The 22,046-nt window shown below is 38.2% G+C and overlaps 1 protein-coding gene across 5 annotated transcripts in view; it reads left to right on the forward strand.

The window, feature by feature from the left end:
• PTPRM (protein tyrosine phosphatase receptor type M) overlaps positions 1 to 22,046 on the forward strand; it is a 475,841-nt gene that overhangs the window by 177,015 nt on the left and 276,780 nt on the right. For all 5 annotated transcript variants that reach the window (XM_013130096.3, XM_031052840.2, XM_031052841.2 and 2 more), the window contains exons 6-7: positions 8,818 to 8,992; positions 17,245 to 17,538. In XM_013130096.3, the coding sequence (XP_012985550.2) occupies positions 8,818 to 8,992; positions 17,245 to 17,538 (469 nt within the window). The remainder of the gene's footprint in view (positions 1 to 8,817; positions 8,993 to 17,244; positions 17,539 to 22,046) is intronic.

Consider the following 22,046-nt stretch of genomic DNA (forward strand, 5'->3'; position numbering starts at 1 on the left):
GGACAGCACTGGGACAGCCTCTCACTGCCTGGCTGTGGGTGCTCCTTTTACCACATGGTGCTGGCGGTTGGCTTCTCTCCTGCTGTCTTTTGGGCTGTATGTAGGCAGTTTGGGTGTGACAGTTCAACTGGGAGCATGCTGGGGAGCCGTGGCATGGCCCGACTGTTGCAGTGCCAGTGTCTGGTGCCAGGGAACTGTGGCATGGCTGTAAAGCCTCCTGACTGTCAGTTCTGGATCTGCTGCTCCCTGATGACTCCTGACTGTCCATGGGATGATGCTGATGGCCGCTGTCTTGAGGTGCTGCGGCTGTGGCTCGCTCGTGCTGGTGAGCCCTGGGACAGCTTATATGCAGGGGCTCTTCCCAGCTTGAGGTGCTGGTGTGTGGCTGCCCTGGGAGCATCTTCTGGGCCGTTCGTAGGGAGCTTGGGCTCGATGCTACAGGTGGGAGCGGTCTCGCACCCGCACCGGCCCACCAGATCTGTTGCTCCTGCTTGTTGGCAGTGGTGCAGAGCCATAGGATGCCACCGATGGCCGCTGCCTGGTGGTGCTGCGCCTGCCGGTATCACGTGATGTGGAGCGTTGTGACAGCCTTGGCACCGCCTGGCTGTGGGTACTGCTCGCAGCGCGTGTTGCTGGCGGTCGGCTTGTCATGGTTTGAGCATGTTTTGAGGGTGTTTTTGTTCAAGGTTTTTTCCAGCCAGGTGGAGGAGGGGAGGCCGGGAGGAAGGAGAGACAGGACACCTGACCCAGGCTAGCCAATGAGGTATTCCATACCATAGCACGTCATGCCCAGGATGCATACTGGGAAAGAGAAAGCTGGAGGGGGAGAGCTGTAGAGAAAAATGGAGGAGGGAGCACGCGGTGCTCAGCCAGGCAGGGTGGAGTGAGTTATGGGTCAGTGGCTGGTGGGATGTTGTATTCTTTTCACTTGTTGTTTGCTGTATCATTATTATTTGTGGTAGTAAATGGCAGTAGGGGTTTTGTGTTATGCCTTAGCAATTAAACCATTCTTATCTCAATCCGTGGGGGCTACATTCTTTGGATTCTCCTTCCTAACTCTCCGGGAGTTGGGGGACTTGGTTTAAACCACGACACAGCTTCTCTCCTGCAGTCTTCTAGGCCATCTGTAGGGTGTCTGGGTCTGACGGGTGCATCGGGTTTGGTGTTGCCGTCGGTCAGGCCCAGGGTGGCTGGAGCGGCTGCTGCCCTCACACACTGGGCAACCGTGCCATGGTGCTGATGGCATCTGTCTGCTGCTGCTGGGGCTGCTGGAATCCTGTGCCTGATGTTCCGGAGTCTGCCCCGATGCTGCTTGGCTGGCAGTGCTGGGGCTGCTGGACTCCTGTGCTGCATGTCCAAGTGTCTGCCCTGATGGTGCCTGGCTGCTGGGGCTGCTGAACTCCAGTTCCAGAGATCCAAGAGGCTGCCCCGATGCTGCTGGGCCAGCAGTGCTGGGACCAGGAAGCTCTGAGCTGGCACTGGAGGTTACAAGGGAAAGCAGGAACATTAAGGGCTTGGCTCCCAGGCCTGGGCCAGGGTAGGCCAGAGCGGTGCCCCAGCCCTCCTGGGGCATTCAGGCTCTGCCAAGCCCACACCAGGCACCCACTGCCAGGCCTTACCTGACCTCTGGCCCCAGCCCAGGAGCAGCCGGGTGCTTCGACACTTACAGGTGCCCAGGCCAGCACAGCTCTCACACTCCCATGTGGCCTCCTGGCTGTTCCCCAGGTTGGAGCAGCGTCTGTGAGTGCCCACAGCAGTGCAGGAGCAGCACAGGAACAGCTGCCAGGGCCTGGGGAAAGAAATGGGTTCATGTCTCTAAGGATAAAGTGCCCACAGCACAGGATTGTCCAGCAGAGCTCTTGTTCTCAGCACTTCTGCTTCAAGCCCTTGCTGAGATGGAGATCCCATGCTGAGCCCCAGGGTGCATCTTTGGCAACTTACCCATCTGGCTCTGCCTCCTCCCTGCCTTCTGGACAAAGGCACTCCCTGGTATCGCAGCTCCCGTGCCTCTGGTACAGTTCTGCATGTGCATTGTTGTCTTCCGATGCTGCTTGTCTGATGGAGAAAGGGAAATCGATGAGCCCCTGCTGCCACAGCATAAGGCATATGCAGGGCCTCCCCGCTCTTCCCCTGACACCCTGTTTCCAAGCCCAGAGGAGGGCCACGAGGATGATCAGGGGACTGGAGCACCTCCCATATGAAGACAGGCTGAGAAAGTTGGGGCTGTTCAGCCTGGAGAAGAGAAGGCTGCATGGAGATCTCATAGCAGCCTTCCAGTATCCGAAGGGGGTCTACAGGGATGCTGGGGAGGGACTCTTCATTAGGGACTGTAGTGACAGGACAAGGGGTAATGGGTTAAAACTTGAACAGGGGAAGTTTAGATTGGATCTAAGGAAGAAATTCTTTACTGTGAGGGTGGTGAAGTACTGGGATGGGTTGTCCAGGGAGGTTGTGAATGCTTCATCCCTGGCAGTGTTCAAGGCCAGGTTGGATGAAGCCTTGGGTGATATGGTTTAGTGTGAGGTGTTCCTGCCTATGGCAGGGGGTTTGGAACTAGATGATCTTAAGGTCCTTTCCAACCCTAACTATTCTATGATTCTATGATCCTATAATATAAACCCTTCTCAAACACTCTGGGATTTACTGGAAAAATAAAGAATAGATTGAGTGTGGGAGGGTTGTTGTTTTGGGGTTTGGTTTTATTTTTTTTTTCTTTTAAAATCTTAAAATCTCTGTGCAGTAGTAAGAGATTTGTTCCTGTCAGAAAGATGGAAAACAATTTCTGTATGTGCAGAGGAACTGCTTTGAGTAAATTACACTGATTTTAATGACTGCAGGAGATGAAATAATATCTTTGTGTACTTTCTGTGTGTTTAATTGTATCTTCAAATAGATGTCGTTGCTTAATATTTGAGAATGTGACTACTCAATGTGTAACTTTATTAGTATTTTACATTATTACCTGGCAGCTCCAGCCAGTATTTAGGTTTAGTCATAATAAACAGAGATTTATGGAGAGCTATGTGATTTAAAGAAAAGGTTCAGTTAGTGAACATTGAAATATTGAAAGCTGAAATATTTTTTGAAAGGTAAAATAATAATAATGTTTTGATTGAACGTTCATTAGCTACACATGCAGAGTGCAATTCTGGCTCATAACAGAATAATTCCAAATAGGACAATAATAATCTTCTTCCAGCACAGCCTCATTGCTTAAATGAAATGCATTTGTTAACTTACACAGATGTGTAATACAGGATAATCACAGGATATGTGGTGGTTCTGATCTAGATTGACAAATAGTTGTCTTGGTTATGAAAGGAGTTCTAGAAATTCAGAGGTAGAGCCAACTGTCTTAATTATTGGAATGATACGAACCCTGCAAAGCAATTTTGTTGAGGTATTAATTACTATTTGATTTAGATTTTATACATATTTTAAATGAAATTACTTTAGGCACTGCTGATGTTATTTGAGATCCCACTGGTATGGCTCTAATCACAATTTTATAAATGTGCATATTTGAAATTGGGATAATGCTGACCCTTTCTTTTATTAAATATGTGAAAAGCTCCTTAGTCTACCTGTATGTACAGAGGGTGACTGACTGACTGATGATTCCTTTTAAGTCTCTTCTGTCAGAATTGTTGAAATATACCCAGAGAGTGATTAATGCAGTGGTATTGCTGGATGTAACATCCCAGAACCTCAATCCCTTTGAATTACTGCTGCATTATTGTTAAAAGTATTTCTGAAAGGTTTAATATATATCTTGTTGTTAAATTGCTGTTCATTTAGAAAACTTCAGTTAGTTCATTGTGTAAAAGAGACTTTAAGTCTCATTTAAATAACCATCAGCTTATTTATTTTCATTCTATCTTGCCTAAAATGGAAAAATAATATGCATTTTAGAGTGCTTTAAGCTGTCTCTGCATGCATTTTAATATGATGGTACTAGGAATATGGATTTTCAGGCTGTGTATATCCTGAGGTTAAATTAAGGGTTTTTTTCATATCCCTATGTATTAAGTAACATGTTGTTTAACAGAAAATTTATTCTTACAAGTGATTTATCACTTACATATTTTCATTAGTTGTCTTTAATAGTATTTTTAACGATGTGCATTTGTTTGTTTGAAAAGCTTTCTCTGGGCATTTGAAAACATTATGGGTTGCTCAGCAGCCAGTAGAATCTGTTATTTTCGGTTTTGGGTCTCAACATCTTGCAGTCTTTTGTTTTGTGGTCAAAATTGTTCTGCTCTAAGAAGGTTAGATAGCTCTGCCCTGGGGACGTGGCCTTTATAGTCCAAGCAGGTATAACATTAAATGATTATGTCAGTTTCCTCTTTCCAAAGTCTGAAGTATCCTGTTCACACAGTTCTCTGAGTCTCAGAGGCAGGAAAAGCTTACAGGCTTAGTCTATGGTAAAGCCTCAGTCAGTCATTCACATGGCAAAGCAGGGCTGAAGTAAAAAAAGCAAAAAAAAAAACCCCTGTTTATTTTTGAATTGTATTTAAAGAAAATAAATAAAGCCCATCCAGAAAAGAGAAGCATAGTACAGATTTGCTCCAATTAACTGTTTTAATGAGTTCTAATATAGAGTACCATAGTACTGATTTGTAGATCATGAGTTTTATAGTCATCTTTGGAATGGGATTAGTAAATAACACTTATAATTTTTTGTTTAATTTTCAGTTTCTTGTGACTACTACCAAAAATAATAATTTGTAAAAAATAGTGTAGTGGCGTGAACTAATATGTTCAATAAATGAATGCTGCATTGATATCAGTAAGTTATTTCTAGCCATTATAAATAAATAGCTATTGACAATCAGTACTGAGAGCTCGTCATATTTTGCACCAAAACGTGCCTGTTAAATATTGAAAAGGAAATATTATTGACTCTCTCCTCCAAATTTCGGATAGTGAAAACCATGAAAGTGACCACTGTCATACCTGTGCAGCTTTCTGAAGACAAATGCGAATCACAAATAAAGGGAGTGAACTGGCTATGTCCATATAGTTAAAACAGAAACCATACTGTACTTATATATAAAATACACATATCAAATCATAAATATCATTTTTCAGACTAAAAATAGTCATTTGTCATTTTTCCCTTATTAAAATAAGAGTCTGGGAGAGGTTGTAGGTGTAGCTTTTTTTTTTTTTTTTTTTTTTTTTTTCTGTGCAGCCTGTTTAGCTCTCTTCTCCAATGCCTATGGACTGAGCTTTTCTTATACTTTAATTCATTACCTTCATTACCATTCCTTTGTATTCAGGTTTAAATCAATTAGCCAACTCTCCTATTCATTTGTTATAGCTCCGGAAGAGAGAGACTTGTTCTCTTGAGGTGGTTCTCATTTTCCTTGTGGGAAGTAAACCAGTTATATTTCTTAGTCTTTGTCTATTCCAGACACTATGTTTTCCAAGAAAATATTTTTCCCCAAAAGACTAAAGAAGTGGGTTTGGGGTTTTTTGTTTAAGGTCTTTTTATTTGGTTGTTTGGATTTTTTTCACCTATGACTTCTAGTAGGAAGTATCATGCTATTGGTTTCTGTGGGTCAATTTAAGTTCTAACTTATGATTAGACACTCTACACTTTGTCTCGTTGAGGTTGTAATAGTTTAACAGAAGCCAGTCAAGATAATCTTTATGAGTAATAATCTCACATCTATTTTACAAGTGCATTATAATAACAATAAACGCTTTTTGTTCTGGAGCTCCTTCGAGAATTTTAAATCCACCATTCATAACCATTTCACATCTGGATTTTGGTGGGGTACAAAAATGCTTGAATTCTCTGTAGAGCCAAGCTGAGTTACATTTAAGGCTCATGTAGTTTGTTCATTTGAACAAAATGATGTGTGCCTCTGAAATGTGCTTTGGCTTATTTCTTTTTTAGTTAAAATTATTGATGTGAATACATAGCACGTGTTGCATGGCCATATAAATCAATTATTTGGTCAAACTAAGATTTCCTGGTTTAGAACAGCAGTTAAAAAAGAGTTGAAAACAGATGAGATTAGTGTTTTCAAGAATCAGCAGAAGGTGAAAAAGATTGTGGGACCCCAGTGAAATGATAATTTACTACAAAAGCTGCAAAGCATTGAATAGTTCCAATTTTCATATACATAGGCACAAAAAAGATGAGAAATATTTACTATGGGGACAAGTATTTGAGCAGTTGCCTTTCTGAACTGCTGTTCATTTATATGACAACTCAGATTGTGTTGTTCAGGATTTCTCTTGACTACTGGGAGACTTGATGGGGGCCTGTGTGGTAAGAGACAGTCCCCTTTGTGTCTGGGGCCAGTGGGGAGTGTGCATGCATCATACCTTTCCATGGTCTCCTCTCCATGAGCTGCAGCTAAGGCAGAAATTATACTGCTTCCTGGCATTGCCTGGTTCTTTCCCTTCACTTTTTTGTCCCTTTAGCAGCATCCTGTAGCTTTTGCTGGGAGGAAAAAGCAAGAAATAATTCTTAGAATATTCATGTGGTTCTTCAGTTGTGTTGCAACACATGAGTGTCCTGGTAAAGTCTGGATGCAGTTGCCCTTCATGGAAGGGTGGGTGTACTGTGCAGGCTGGAGTGCACAGGGGCTTGTTAGCACTCTAAATGAGCTGAGCCAGCTTAGGTACTCAAATTAATCAGTGTGTGGCAGTATGTTGTTCTCTAGGGAATAACTTACCCTGTTTCTTGGCAGGATAAAGTAGCCTGTGCAAATCTTCCTGATGTTGTGACTAGTAAAAAGGAAAAACTAGCGTGGGTGGATGTAATGTAAGCACATAACTTGACTATGCGTAGAATCCTTAAGAAGTCTGAAAGCTGAAGAAATGTATTTTAAAATGAAACTCTTAAAATGTGGTTTGTGACTGGTCAGCATCTCTGATAATTTGGATCCATCAGTTATTGTCTTAGGTAAAACATAATGTTGCTTTTAAGAAATACTAATTCTCCAAAAAGCATAACTAACCCACTCTGCTTGCTTCCTGCTGTCTGAAGCCATTCTTGCTAGAAGGATATTACAGTGGTAAAAACAGTAGTTTAGTAATAGCAGTGTGAAATGTTTCTTTCCAAGTGTTGTTTCTGGTAACTCATGCCATGTCAGAGAAGCCGGTTTATCAGCAACTAAGAAATCTAGGAATTTTAAGGAGCTTGTAATTGCCTGAAGTACTTCCCAGGTAATAATTTAAGACTGAGTAATTTTTAAGGCATAATAGTACATTCTTCTTTGGGCATCTTACAAGCCTTTTTTTTTTTCATTTTAAATAAGCTGTGCATTACCCATGTTTAGAGTAATCCTATTTACTATTACTTGTGCTGCTTCTTTAGCATTTAATGGCATGATGAATTCTGATGTGGTTTTGTGATTTATGGATGAATTTCATTTTATGTACCTTGTACTTGAAACTCTCTGGGTTATAACTGGTATTTTAAGGGTACTTTCAATATAGTGGTAAGTAAATGCTATAACAAAATGAGTATTTCCTATATAGATCTTAAATTCTGCTGGACAAACTACAGACTCTATTGCAGAAAAACAGAAATCACCAGCTGTGTTGATGGTTTATAGAAGCTTGGTAGTGCAGGAGCCTTGCCCTGCTTGAAGCTTCTGAAGTCAAGAAATTCTACTAAAAAGATCTGGTGTCATTATATAGCATCAGACTGGGCATATACCTTCCTGAAGAATGCCTTTTAGGAGGTGCTTATTGGTGTTCTCCAGTTTCTTTTGATGTTTTGATGATGGCTATAGCCTTCAGTTTGTTGAAATATATATGTTTCTATGAAAAGTGCATCTTTCTTGTTTGCTTGTTTGAGTGAATGTTTTCGCTAGATTTGTATATGTGTTCTTTTTCAGCCAGCTCTTCTAATTCTACTAATCTAGTAATTTGATGATGATATATTTTGTGAGAGTTTGCTGGTGTTCATAGGGCACAGATCCTGTTGCATGGGCAGGTGGAACACACTTTCTGATGACAATCTGAGAGCCAAGTCTCAATGCCCTCATCTTTGTGTCAGAGAACATGACAAGATGTCACCTCTGCCCTCTTATGCCTGCTACCGTCACTTTTTCAATCCTGCAGCCATGTGCCAGATCACATGAGGGAGCAGGCTGGTAGCATGAGACTTAGGCTGGCCTTTGTGCTCCTCAGGTGTTACACTGTTTGTCTCTTGTGCCCTGCCTACACAAGATGCACAATATGTTGAACTGAAGGTGAGACACTGCACAAGAGTAGAAACTGCCCAGTTCCCATTATCACAGTGAGGAAGTGAGAGATGGAGACAACTTCAGCTTTGTGGCCATTTGCCTGGTAAATCTGTGCCTAGTTTCTTTCTCCTGAGTCACTGATATCCCCACCTGTAGGTGCTGCTATATGAGAACCACCCACTGACATTTCTGTGCAAGCTGTGCAAGATGCGTACACCAAGTAGCAGATGCAGAGCAGGAAGAGAAAGCAGACAGTGACTATGCTGGGTTTCATGTTTCTTTAAAAGAAATAACTTTAAATATTTGTGTAAAGCAAGCCAAGCAAGTAAACGTTACATTGCTCCTAAATCTTTCCATTAGTTAATCTATAAAGAGCTGAAAACAGCTGTTCCAGATGAATGGTTGCCCACCGATGATAAATGGTTTAACTCACATGGGAAGGCAGTAAAGTCTCACAGAGTAAACATCTGTAAAAGTAACATACAGACTTCTGCTTTTATCTTGCCTCCCCTCTTGGGGAACTTGAGATAAATAAAATTGGTTGTCAGTATTGTTTTTCTTAAGTATGACTAACAATATTCTTTATTTTTGTTTCTTTACCTAGGGTATTTATGTAAGGGATGCACCTCTGAAGGATATAAAAGTGTTCAACTTTCGCCGATTTGTAGCTCTTTTCAGTGTGGTAAATGCCACAAAGCGGGATGCTGGCAACTATCGCTGCATGATTCGGACAGAAGGAGGAGTTGGTGTATCAAACTATGCAGAACTGATAGTCAAAGGTATGTCAAAATAAAATTCATTATTTGCACGCTTGGTGCATGGAATGAGGACCTGCAATTGCTAATTCAGTAAGAGTATCACCCATAACCTGTTAAAGTCGATAAGAGGTTCAATAAATAGACTCTGTTTATGTAAATCTTAAGAGTCTATTCAGCTGGAACAATGGAATGACAGAAGAAGCCAGGGCTAATTAACCAGTTACTTGTTGATTGTTGTTTTAAATATTTCCCCAAAATGCACTGTTTAGAACTGTATATCTTTCAAGATTTTTTTAAAGTATGGCTGTTTACCCTCCTTTGTGGAGATTGCTTTCTAAAAACATACTTACTACAAAATATAAGAGATTTACACTAAAATGGGCACATAAAATATATGTACTCCAACATATGCAGGGCTGTTTTTAAAAACAGCAGGAAACACTTAAATAGAATGCATACAGGTCTGTACATCCTCATTATAGAAAACTGTGCTAAACCAATTTTTAACATTCATTATGTTTAAATTCCATTTTGCTTGCTTGTCTGTGAGATGAGCAGGTGTTGATTGGAAAGGCAGAAACTTGAGCTATGGGTTAGACTGGGGAATAATAGGTTATCAGTAGAAGATTTAAGAGAATCATAATGACAAAACAATTTTCCAAAAGCAGGAATATGGTTTTAATGGATGTGGATTAGGAAAAATGGAGAGAAACAGGACAAGACAAAGAGAAGCAGGTTGCAAATAGCCAGTGTGTGAAGATAACAAGACAAAACAAATTGTAGCATTAAAACTGAGATGAACTATTTGAATGGACAGATGGAGAACAAAACAGTGGGTTAGGTGAGAATATAATTATAAGGCATGGTGGCAGAAATTAGGTTATTTCAGTTCAAGCATGAAAAATAAAAAGAAATCAAAGGGAAATAAAAAGGGTGGCCAAAAATGGGAATGCCAGCAAGGAAAGAAAGTGTGCCCTACAAGCCCCAATAGAAATAGCATCTTTCACACCTAACATCAGTGAAAATGAGGAAGAATGGAGACTGCCTGAAGGAGGCAGATTGAAGACTGCCTACATCAGTGATGGGAGGTACAGGAAGCTGAAGAATTCAGATTTTTCCAATTTATTTAATTTAGGGAGTTTTAATTTATTAGTGCTCCTTTTGAGGTGTAGTAGTTGAAATTATGAAGTGTATCATTACAGCATTTGTGCTTACTCAGATTCTTTCAGGAAATTTGCACTGGGCACTGTGGACAAGTGGATAGCCTTAAGGTGTAATCCCATTAACTACTTGAGAGTGGCAAAGTAATTATGGTAATCCCCATTGCCTGTATTGGAGCTTTTATGAGACCACCTGCAGGTCATTCCTTCTGACCTAAAAAGACCCATTTTAAACATTGTGCTGTAAAACCTTAGATGACTATACTGGAATAGAAGCATTAGGGGCTAATTAGTAAATATGCTTTTACATTGATGGCATATAATTAAGAAATTGTATTTCCTATTTTTTTAGCAGCCTTTCTGTAGTGTTAGTTAGCAGAATTCAAAAATAATGGATCAGTTTTGGTGCAGCTATATCTTTTTTTAATCCATTACCATCAATAAATCATGGAAAAATGTACATTAACCCATATTGCATGTAATGCTTAGTATACTTGGGAATTACTGATGGCTTAATAATAGTATGTGTAGAAACAGTGGTGTAATTAGTCCCCGCTCTTTGTTGGAAACAATGAATCTAATTCTCATCTCATTTACGCTAGTGTAACTAAACTGACTTAGTAGGAATTGCCCTGGAATTACATTGCTAGGATGACAGGACAAGCAAACCTAGAATGGAATCAGTTCTTCACTATTACTGTGCTCTGTTTCATTCTGGTTGCTGAATTTGTAACTCCAGTTGGAAATAAGAAAATTCTTCTTTTTCAAAATATCTTTGCTTTTTACTAGGGAGCACGTTACAGCTCTGTACAGCATTCATTCTACTTCATTGTAGACATAGTTTCACTAAGTAGGAACTTATTCTAAGTAAATTCCAATTACTTACATAAACCTCTTGAAGGTTTGTAGTGTTGCTGTAGGATGGTGATGTGTAGCACTGGACACCAAGTACCAGAACTTTTGAAATCAGCAGAAAGGCTAGTAGCAGGTGCTGAAAAATAAACCTGAAAACACAAAGAAATAGGAATGCAATCTGGAAGGTAAGAGATATGTAAGAAACTGCCTGATGTTCTTTTTTTTTTCCTCTCTTTTGCTTTTCTACCTGTGCAGATACGGTTATAGCAAGGTTTTATCTGTATGGAGGACAGAAAAAAAAAAGCAATTAAAAAGCTGTCAGTTAATCCCGTGTTATCTCATTAAAGAACTGTAAACATGAATATTGTCTAGATAATGTGGAAAAGTCTGTCAGTGAACAATTAGTCTGGCCTTAAACAAGAACGAAAAAAAGCAAAAGGGGGTATTTTTTGAAAACTTTTTGTGTTATTTGCCTTGTAGAGGATGGTGAAATAAAGTATTGATTGATCTATTTAAATAAATCCTGAAGGGGAGGTTTTCAATTTACTCAAGTGTTTGTTCTGATAGAAGAGGCTGAAAAGACAAGTGCCTTGTCATTGTGTGTGCTCAAACTGCACACTATCCTCATCTAAGTTTGTCGGAGAATTGGATTGAAATGTCACTTTATCTAATTGGAGACATGAAATTCTTGTCTCCCTTGCCTTGTCAGATCACCCACTTATTGTAAAAAACAGCAGTTCGTATCTAATAGGTGACATACATGTAATCAAACATTGAGCAAAAGGAAAATAGCAGGCTGGAATTGATTAAATGTATTTGGTGAAGTAAATTAGCCTTCTACATACAGTCCCTAGGTTGAATTTTTCTAAAAGTGGGCAGATCCAGCACTGATTAGGTTTAGAAGAGCAGAATGAGGCCGTCTGAGCAGACATCAGATTATTACAGAGTTCAGACTGCTTATTGAGTTCAAACAAGGTAAATCTAGGTGTCAGATTGGCTGAAAGGAGTTTTGTCAGGTTTTTAAGCAAGGACATAGAAAGGTAGCCATCTGTAATGCAGGCAGCTTAAATGTCTGCATCTTTCCAAATGAAAGATTTAACACCAAGAACAGAAACAAACCTATTTGGATATCTACAGCAAACAATTTATTCTGGAGGAGAAAATCATTTTGAGAGCAAGAGACAGTAAGAAAATATTAATGGTTGCTTATCTTTAGTATCAGTTGTTCTTATACATTAAGTATATACAGGTACTTAACATCTCTTTTCTCTCTCTGCCAACTACCCTTTTATGGTGGATCCATCAGTCTGTCTGTACCCCTTTTTTAAAAACTGCTGGTATGAGGATTCAGTTTTTATGATTGCTTGACAAACCCTGTCATGAAGTCCTGCTTTCAGATGCTGTTATTTTGACAAACTGACTTCAGGCTGATACTGTCTTTTGTGGGTGTGTGCCTCAGCCTAAAGGTTTTGAGAAAACCTCCAGCCAAAACAGATGAGCTAGTTCAGCCATTTTAGCCAACTTGCCTTAAGAAAGTGCTGAAGACTATGGCCTTTGAAGCAGGAACTTTTTTTCAGGAGGATAATAGGTCAAAACCACTCTTTGTCTGTTCCTGTGAAAGTCAATTTAAAATCTACTGAATAAAACCCAAACTTGGAGTAGGAATTTAGGGTAGATGAATTTGGAACACTTAGGTAAACAGATGTGGATGGAATAAGAGTAGTGCAGACTGAGGCACCACTGTCTTAAAAAGAGAGTTGGCAAATCAGGAGTGGACGGTTCAGAACGTTTGAGTTTGGAAGAAATCATGTTTGAGGAAGAGAACTGTTTGTGTCTTTCTGGCATGGGTGGTTAAAGTACAACTGCTACTAGTATAGGGTTTAGCAGGAATGACAGCCAATTAGATTATGCTTGCTTAGGCTTACCAGTGTTAGTACAAGGATACTTGTTTTTCTGTAAAGCTTAATAATAGGTATAAAATGCAACAGTTGCATATTTTTAAATAATGGCTATGAAAGTAATTTGAAGAACATTAGGGTACTGGGCCAGGTCAAGTTTTCATCCTAAACAATTTCAATAAAGGAATACTATAAAATTATCTCATGCATCATACTGTTTAGAGACATTGTTTGATTAAATAATTAAATGTTTTGGCAGGAATTATTTAAAGCCCTTTTTTGGAAAAAACCCAAACAAAAAACAAACAACAAAACCAAACAAAACAAAAACAACAAAAAACCCCCAAAAAAATCAAAAAAGATTTCATTAAGAACTGTGGTGTTTCAGTCACCTCCATGTCTTTTGTTATCAGTGGGGATATTTGTTGCCCTTCATCCACAATTAAGTCCTGTAAAAATTACACTGCTCTCCATCCTTCCCAATGGCATGGAATCATTTGCATGCTCAAAAGAGGATCACAATAATATGTATATATGTATACGTGTATATATAAAAAAATTATAGGAAAATGGAAGAAAATAGTCTTAAAGCTGTTTAGTTGATTTCAAGACTATACAATTATGATGATGTGATTAGTTTTATAATTATTAAGACCTTATTAACATGGACATAGCATCAGAGATGATTGAGACTTTATTTTTATCACTTCACCTGCTCATGATGTGCTGAACAGTATCACATGGTGATACCATGGTATTGACTTTCTAACAGTTACTATTTAATGTTAAAAAAGTCAGATTGCAGGATTAATGTTTTTTCCCTGTTCCTCTGTAAGTGAAACCTGGCTTCGTTCTCCCACTCACTCACCTCAGAAGAAAAATCGGAAAATATTATTATTATTGAAGTAGTTGTTTGGGTTCTTTTTTTTCCATTTTTTAAATTAGCTGTTCTGAGCCACCAAGAAGAAACGTGCATTTTTTGTGTTCTAGAACTCACTTAAATCTCAGAGATTTCCATTATCTCCACTGGCATCTCCGTGTGATGCCTTTCATCTCCCTATAAAAATTTCAAAAGAACTGCAAAACATAAAGAACTTAGGATCTTATAGAAAATATCTGGAAATTCTGCATTATTCTGTATAATTTAAAATACAAAGTAGTGTAAATAAAGGAGTTGTCATTTCAAGTTTCCAGTTAATATAGAAGACATAAGAATGAATAGTTTCTATGAATAAAGTTTCTATGCATGTACAGTTAAATTTGTTTTTATCCTTTGCCTATGAGAAGGGTTGCTCCTTATCATAAAGGCTTTGTCTTTTTTCTCATATTTATGTAAATGATCTATTTATGTAGGGTAACATTAGAGCATCTGCCTAAAGCCTTCTGACATCTACAGATCTCTTGTTTAGTAGAGTGGCCACTGTTTCCTTTCCATAAGAGATTATGCTTATTGCCATTTGTCACAGAATTTAAAAGCACTGAATCTGAAATTATGGAAGAACTAGCCTTTTTTTTTTTTTGAGTTAATGTTGTATCTTAAAAGCATTTTTTAAGGGTTTCCCAATACTGGACAGCTTTTTTTTTTAATTGTTTCAAGAGAGATCTACAAGGAAGAACTCCTCTTTAAGCTAATCAATTGTACTAAACAGCCAGTGCTACAAACTTGTTTCTGCAATCAGTTGAAATTATTTTTATCAATATCCCCAGCTGTAAAAACACAGGTTATTGTACCATTTTCGTAAAGGTATTAATCACAATGTAATTTGCATGGTACATATTTGAGACTACCCTAGTGGCCAACAGTAAAACTGCTTTCAGTGAAAGGTGGTGGTGCTGCAGCCTGATACTTACCTGATTAAGTGATTGAAATTTCTCAGTATCCTAAAAACATTAAACCATTCTGTCTAAAGAACAAATAAAATATAACAATAAAAAATAACATAAAAAGTCGGAAGAACAACTTTCATATTTCAGTCGTGAAATTGGCTCATTATATTTGGTAGTACACTGTATTAAAGTGTCTGCTTAACTCTGGATCTCATGTTTTTAACCAGTCACTTAATAATGATCATCATATTTGTAATGAAAGGTTCATTTTATGTAACCTCAATCTCCAGTAAGAAGACTACTTTTAGTATTAAACTATGTTACTAGAATTAAACTGCAGTATATGGAGGCTTTGATAAAATAATGCAGCTTGCATTAACCTTTTGCACTGTGGTCACAAAGGAACGAAAAATATGCCCTGAGGGATAAAAAGACAATAAAATACTGTCTGTTTCAAGTACTTGTAATACTTGGAATGAATTGTTGTAACCACTAACCTTAGTGACCTAACTCCTGAGTTCGCATTTTGAATGGCACTTCAACAGCCTTTAGTAGCGTTTGAAACTTGAAAGTAATTAACTGTTCTTTCAGCATGGCTAAGTAAATGCCTTAGGATGCTCTATAAAAGTTCCATTTCATGTCTTGGTTCACAAAACAGCCTAATGATTTAAATTGATGCTAAATCATTTTGAGGCAAGCCAGAGCTTTTCCAGACATGTTATTGCTGTATGAAGCCTGAGTTTATATACTTTAGGAACAATAATTTCAATAAAACTGCAGTATGACTCTAACCAAGAGATGACATCAGTTTGCCATATATTGCTACTGACATATAACCATGTTTTCCTTACCGATTTGAAAATGTAAATAATATTATTTTCTTTATGTATTGGAATCTGCCATGATATAATAAGTAATTTTTATATCTATTCCAATCAGTGATAATTAGTTAGATGTCTTCAAAGGCATTCTGGACTGTAGCTCACTGTATCATGTACTATATTACAATAATCAATTTCTTCTGTTAAGATGAAAATATGTACTGCTGGTGCCTGTGTTTGCCATTTTTGATGGCATATTTCAGCAATTACTAACGGATCACACAGATCGAAGCTTACATACAAATGTGCAGTGCTAATTAGAGACTATCTATCTGAAGCATAGCTAATCTTCAATCTACTTTGTGCTCTGTGGGTTGAGTACTCTTTCTGTAAATGAAGAAAGGTATCATAATGCAGGATAATTACATGTTTGTTAAAATAGCAAATATACTATTTCTCAGGAAATAGTAATACCTATTTCCAGAGTTCCTTTGTCCCCTGTTCATCATTCCTTTATGTTTTTTGCTTTAACTCTTGACTGTGAAGTCTTTGAAAAGAGTATGAAATATATAAATTCAGCTTCTTTTCTGTTTGACTACCTGTATCACAGCATGCTGAAAAATGGTTAGCAGAAGAGAATAAATCTGAATCTACAGCTTAGGGAAAGCAGATGTTCTACATTCATTACATATTCTGTGTAGCCTTAAGAAGGTGGCAGTGTTTGCTGATAGATATGTTCAGAATATTGAATAAAACAGTGCCTTATTACAGCAGCCTGGTTTCATTCGACTTCAATATATTTAACCAATGGAAGGGGCATTTTGCACAGCTGTGATGCATGAAGCAGCAGAGTAATTTCCTGGTTAATGAATAGGAAAAAAAAAGAATTTATTTTCCTTTAAAAGGGGATGAGGTCTGCAAATTATTTCTGCAGTCTAATTTTAAATGAGGTGTCCATCATGTGATAAAGTTGTTTTAACATTTAAACTTTTGAAATCTTTAGAATACCAACTATCAAAAGATGCTTGCTCTGTGAGACCAAGTACTGCTTCTGTGTGGCAGCAACAATAAGCTGCAGCATCAGGCTCGTATTAAAGACTAAAGTATTCCCGCAGCTCTCATTTAGAAGCTCCTTCTGTTTAACCAGGATAAAGGGCTTGAAAAAAATTCTATATTTATTCTGCTTACACAGAAGTCTATGAAAATATAAAGGCTGAGTAGCACAGTCCATGAGAAATAATGAATAAAAAATTCATTTTGTTTTCATACAGAACTCACCGTTGTGGTTATGTCTAAAGATAGACTACAATATCAATTTTAGCTTAAAAATATAGTTTTGGGTAGGATTTATATTTACATCCAGTAAGAACGATATTTTGATAAGAAAACCTGGTGTCATCTTCATTTTTAAACTGTAAGTTATAATTTGCCATGTAATGTCTGGTGACTAGAGTACCAGTTGTACCTGGTTTGAAGTTACTCAGAATAAAACAAAATTTTCATATTAGAATCTCCAAGTGCATGAGCAACAGTTTGTGTATTGGATTTTATTGGAAATAAAGTTATCCTAGTGATTATTTCTTCTTAACCCTAGTTTTATGGATCCTTCAGTTCTAATATAGGTCAAAACCCATTGCTTATTTGAATGTTTTAGAAGCAGAAAAGAATTCCAGTATAATCATTGCAGCTTTTTGTAACTTACTGTGTTTCAGAGCCACCAGTTCCCATTGCTCCACCTCAGCTGTCCTCTGTTGGTGCAACTTACCTGTGGATACAGTTGAATGCCAATTCTATCAATGGGGATGGACCCATTATTCAAAGGGAAGTTGAGTATCGAACTTCAAGTGGAAGCTGGTATGACATACAACCTGTGGACTCCACAAGCTATAAGATCGGGCACCTGGATCCTGACACAGAATATGAAATCAGCGTATTACTCACAAGACCAGGTGAAGGAGGAACAGGCTCTCCTGGCCCAGCTCTCAGAACAAGAACAAAATGTGCTGGTGAGTACTCAAAAGCAACTGGAAATTTGTAAGCATCTTTCTAGGGTTGAAAATGTAAGTTATTTCACTAGCAGTTTTTACTGTGTACCTTAAACAATCAGGCTGCAGGAATTAAGACTGAATGCCTTTAAGTATAATCTATTAGTGTATGCCAGCTACATTGACCTTGAAACCAACCTTCAGTGCCACTAGAGAAATCATGCCTGTGCATTCTTTACTGTCAGGTATGCGCTGAGCTCTCTCCATTTCATTACACCTCTCCCTTGCCAGTTTATGTTTGATTCCAGCTTGGTTTTTTTTCTCTCTTTGTTTTTCCTTTCTTTTTTTTTTTTTTCTTCTGTAGTATCCCAAGCTTGATAAAAATTCTCTTTCTTTTGGGTAAAGTTCCTTTTTTCTTTTTTTCAATGTCAGATATATCGAACTTGCAGACAAAGTGGAAAGAGATCCCATGTAACAGCAGAAGTATGCACTCTTAAGTCTCAATTAGCAGATGAGGTTTAGCAAAGGACTGCCTTCTTGAGTGACTGACAGCATGTCTTTTCTTTAAGTGAGGTAGTGTGATTTATTTTGCTGTGTAGCAGTCTTGGCTCCTGTTTTGGGTGTTATAATTAATAGTGATGACCTCTGTAAAAAGAATTCAGAATAGACCTATTATACAAAAGCAATTGTACAGTAATTTTCAGGAAGACTGGCAGTGATGTTAATTTGGGATTGAACTGTTCACAGTATACTGTGACCTGGAGGTTGTGGTTTTTTTGGTCATTAGTATTTTCCCCAGTATTTTGAATCTTCTTTCTGCTGTTGTAAAGTTGGTGGAAGATAGGCAGAAGTGTATCTAGGGGAAATAGGACTAAGTAAATGGTATTAGCTTATTGATCCTAATCTTTTAAACAATGACTTAGTGTTATTTGTCTTTTTAACAAGAAAAATTGTATACTGCAATTCTTTACTGTGAGGGTGTCGAGGCACTGGAACAGGTTGCCCAGAGAAGTTGTCACTGCTCAGTCTCTAGAAATGTTCAAGGCCAGGCTGGACAGGGCTTTGAGCAATGTGGTCTAGTCGAAGATGTCCCTGCCAGTGGCGGGGGGTTGGAACTATATGAGCTTTAAGGTCCCTTTCAACCCCAACCATTCTATGTTTCTGTGATTCCATGTATTTCCATTGGATATGAAAGTAAAGTTACTTTTTGTAAAGTCACCTGGCCACCTGTCAGTCACTAAATGGCATTTTAGGTGAACTGATTGGTGAAATATGAAACATAGAATGAAATATAGTTATTGTCAGAATCCCAGTGTTACATTTTGAAGATGCAAGCTTATACAAGTACTAACCCTTTTGTATTATTTTTGTTTTCTTACTGTCATTACTGGAAAGAAGTATTTAATGAAAAATACCAAAAAGCAGTACTGTTACCATTACAGTTAAGTATTTAGTATTTATAAGTTTTATATTTACAAGACCAAGATAATTTTAGCATAGTCAAAAGTGAGGCATAAAAAAAGTAGAGTTCCTTTCAGGAGGCTTTCTAGGTGACTATGCCTTTCATAATAATGTAAAATTATCTGTCTAGTCAAGGTAAGTATGTATTTAATACACAAATATTTCAGGTGTTTTTAATTAAAACAGTTTTTCTCACAGTTTGATAATAATATAACATAGGGCGCTGTGTAAGTGGGCCTGTCTGTGCTGAAGGCTTAGAGTGTGGTGCGCTGATAGCCAACAGCCAAGTACCCACACAGCCACTTCACTCAGTCACCTCTGCTGCAGGACAGGGAGAAAACAGAAGGAAGCCAAGAAGACTTCTGGTTTGTAGTGAAGACAGTGTAATAGGTGAAGCAAAAGATGCACTTGCAGGCAAAGTGAAATAAGAAATTTATTCAGCATTTCCCATTAGCAGGCAGATGTTTAACTGTGCTTCCTGGGAAGCAGGGCCTTGGCACACAATAATGGTTGCTTGAGAAGACAAACGCCATAAGAATGAACTTCCGCTCTTCCTCTCCTTTCCTTGTGCTTTGATTGCTGACCATTACATCATATGGTATGGAATATCCTTTTGGTCAGGTGGAGTTCCTGTTCCCACTGTGGCCTCTCCCAGATTCTTGTCCACCTTCAGTCTACTCACTGCAGGGACAGAGTGGAAAAAAGAGAAAGCCTGCAAGCATTGCTTAGCAACAGTCAAAACATTGGTGTGTTATCAATCTTCTTGTAGTCACAAATCCAAAACACAATACCATACAGGCTACTATGAAGGTAATTAACTCCACCCCAGCCAGACTCAGTAGAGAGAGAAGCCCACAAGTTTAGTTATATTTATGAGCATCATATCCTTTTGGTCTTTTCAGTGGTACATACTGTTAAGTGTTAAAACATGGTTTCAGTCTCATAAACTGTTATGTAGTGGAAGTATTTTATTATCTGGTAATACCTTGTAATACATCAGCATTATCTGTGTTTTCCTTAAGCTAAATGGTAACTCTTTTCAATTAAAAGCAGAAAGTGATGGCTGACTGAAAAATGTAAATTGTGTGATATTAAATCCATCTCTATAAATTGTCTTTTTTTACAGCAGAAGATCCTGCTTCGAAGGTGTAGTGGTTATTGGTTAACTATTAGCAAGTGACATGCTAATAAGTGGCCCAAGGGCTTAAAAAGAGATGTTGATAAACTAATGACAGTATAATTAAACTGGGTAGGAGTAAAATAATGCCAGTCTCCAAAGCATACCATGGAATTAATAAAGCAGGAGTCTTAAAGAGGAGAGTCATTGCACCTTTTTAATTACTGTGATAATGGTATGCTGCTTGCCTGTTCCCTAGGGTTCTAGTGAACCACTTGGAGACTTGAAGCAGTATGCTAGATATTCAATATTCTTAATATTTCTCCAAAGCATTTGAAATATGTTTTCATTTTAGCAAAATGAGATTTCAGAGACTTGTAATAGACAAGTCTTATCTGCAACTTTAGTAAATAAAAGCATCTATAATTAGAATGCAAAGGAAAAAAAGTCTCTCCAGACTTTGTTGCATCACCCTCAGTGGAGTAGTTACATGCTTTCTAAAGTGCTTTGCTTCCTTTTGATGAAATGTAATACAAATGCAAGTGCTTTTCCAGTGCAATGTTCAGGAAGGCCAAGGAATTACATTCGGGTCTGGATTAGATTAAACCTAGACCATAGAGTTCAGGTTTGAAAAAGAGGAGTTTAATGGATTTTGGCCATCGTGGATTTTGGTTTGTGGAACGACATTAGAGTCAGACTTAGAAAAAGGAATGTTTCTCATTTCAAGGTCTGAGATCAAGACCTCACCTGGTTGTCTGGAATTTGAATCACCAGTTGCTGTGCTCAAAGCTTCCTCTTCCTACAGCTGTCTCATATGGTGTTATGATCCTAGAAGGGTGTTGCCACTTAAAAATAAAAGGAGGGAGAGGGGAAGAATATCCATTAGGAGACACATGACAGAACATTTCCATCATACAGCATATCTCACATTACTCTGAGGTATATTTCCACTCTGGCATAGTTGTAATATAAGGATTCCAGAGTAGTCACACACAATTGGCACTATTTAGGGGTAGGATACCAGAATGCTGCACACTAAAGACACTGTTATTTGAGAAGTAAGACTCTTAGCTTGATGTGATGCTCACAACGTCAACTACTACTATAGAGACCTCAACCACCCAGCCATTGCTAGCAGTTAAATAGCTGCACAAATATTTGAACAGAAGAAATCACCTTGTATGTAAACACAGAACCAACAGTGGCTCTGCCATATGGGATATAATAAGTTTGAGGATCTGAGAATCAATAGTTATAAAAAAACATTCTTATCCTTTACCGAAGTAGATTGGGAATCCTCTTGTGCCTGAAAAATTCCAAAATCAAATCTAAATCTGACCCAAACCCAGTAGAACTGCCCATGGTAAAACCTAGGTAGGAATGTTGAAGGATTAATAAGGTAGACTATGTTTTGTAGCTTCCCCTTATCCATATCAGTATTTCTGTGGTTAGAATTATTTCAGTGTTTTGCAGCATGTTTTGTCCTTGACATGATACCAGTCTTGATCCAGTATATGTACCTGCACTGTGATGGTGAGACAGTGCCCAATTAAAACAGTCTCCCAGAAAATCCAGACCTGCTACGGCCTCTCTATTAGGAAACTTTATTTTTTAACAATGTCATTCCTTGAATCCGCTGGTGAACAGAAATAGCATAAAGCAAGCTACTGGAGGAAGGAAAAATAAAATAAAATCCTTTCACCTGCTAAGGGAGGGGATTTTTAAGGCCTTCTAGGGAAAATCATTAACTTTTCATCATGTTTCTTTTTTTCACTGTGACATGAATAATTCTAGAAAATCAGCATATTTTCCTTTCCTGAACCAGAAAACTACTGTAATTTAAGAAATTGAAAAAGAAGTAAAAGACTGCCATGAAAGAAACTTCTGATGGACTATCCCCAATTTGTGGGGTTTTTTAACAGTCAGAACTAAACCACAATTATTGCCTTGG

This window comes from Melopsittacus undulatus, chromosome 1, assembly GCF_012275295.1.
Source record: "Melopsittacus undulatus isolate bMelUnd1 chromosome 1, bMelUnd1.mat.Z, whole genome shotgun sequence".
NCBI classification, from domain to species: Eukaryota; Metazoa; Chordata; class Aves; order Psittaciformes; family Psittaculidae; genus Melopsittacus; species Melopsittacus undulatus.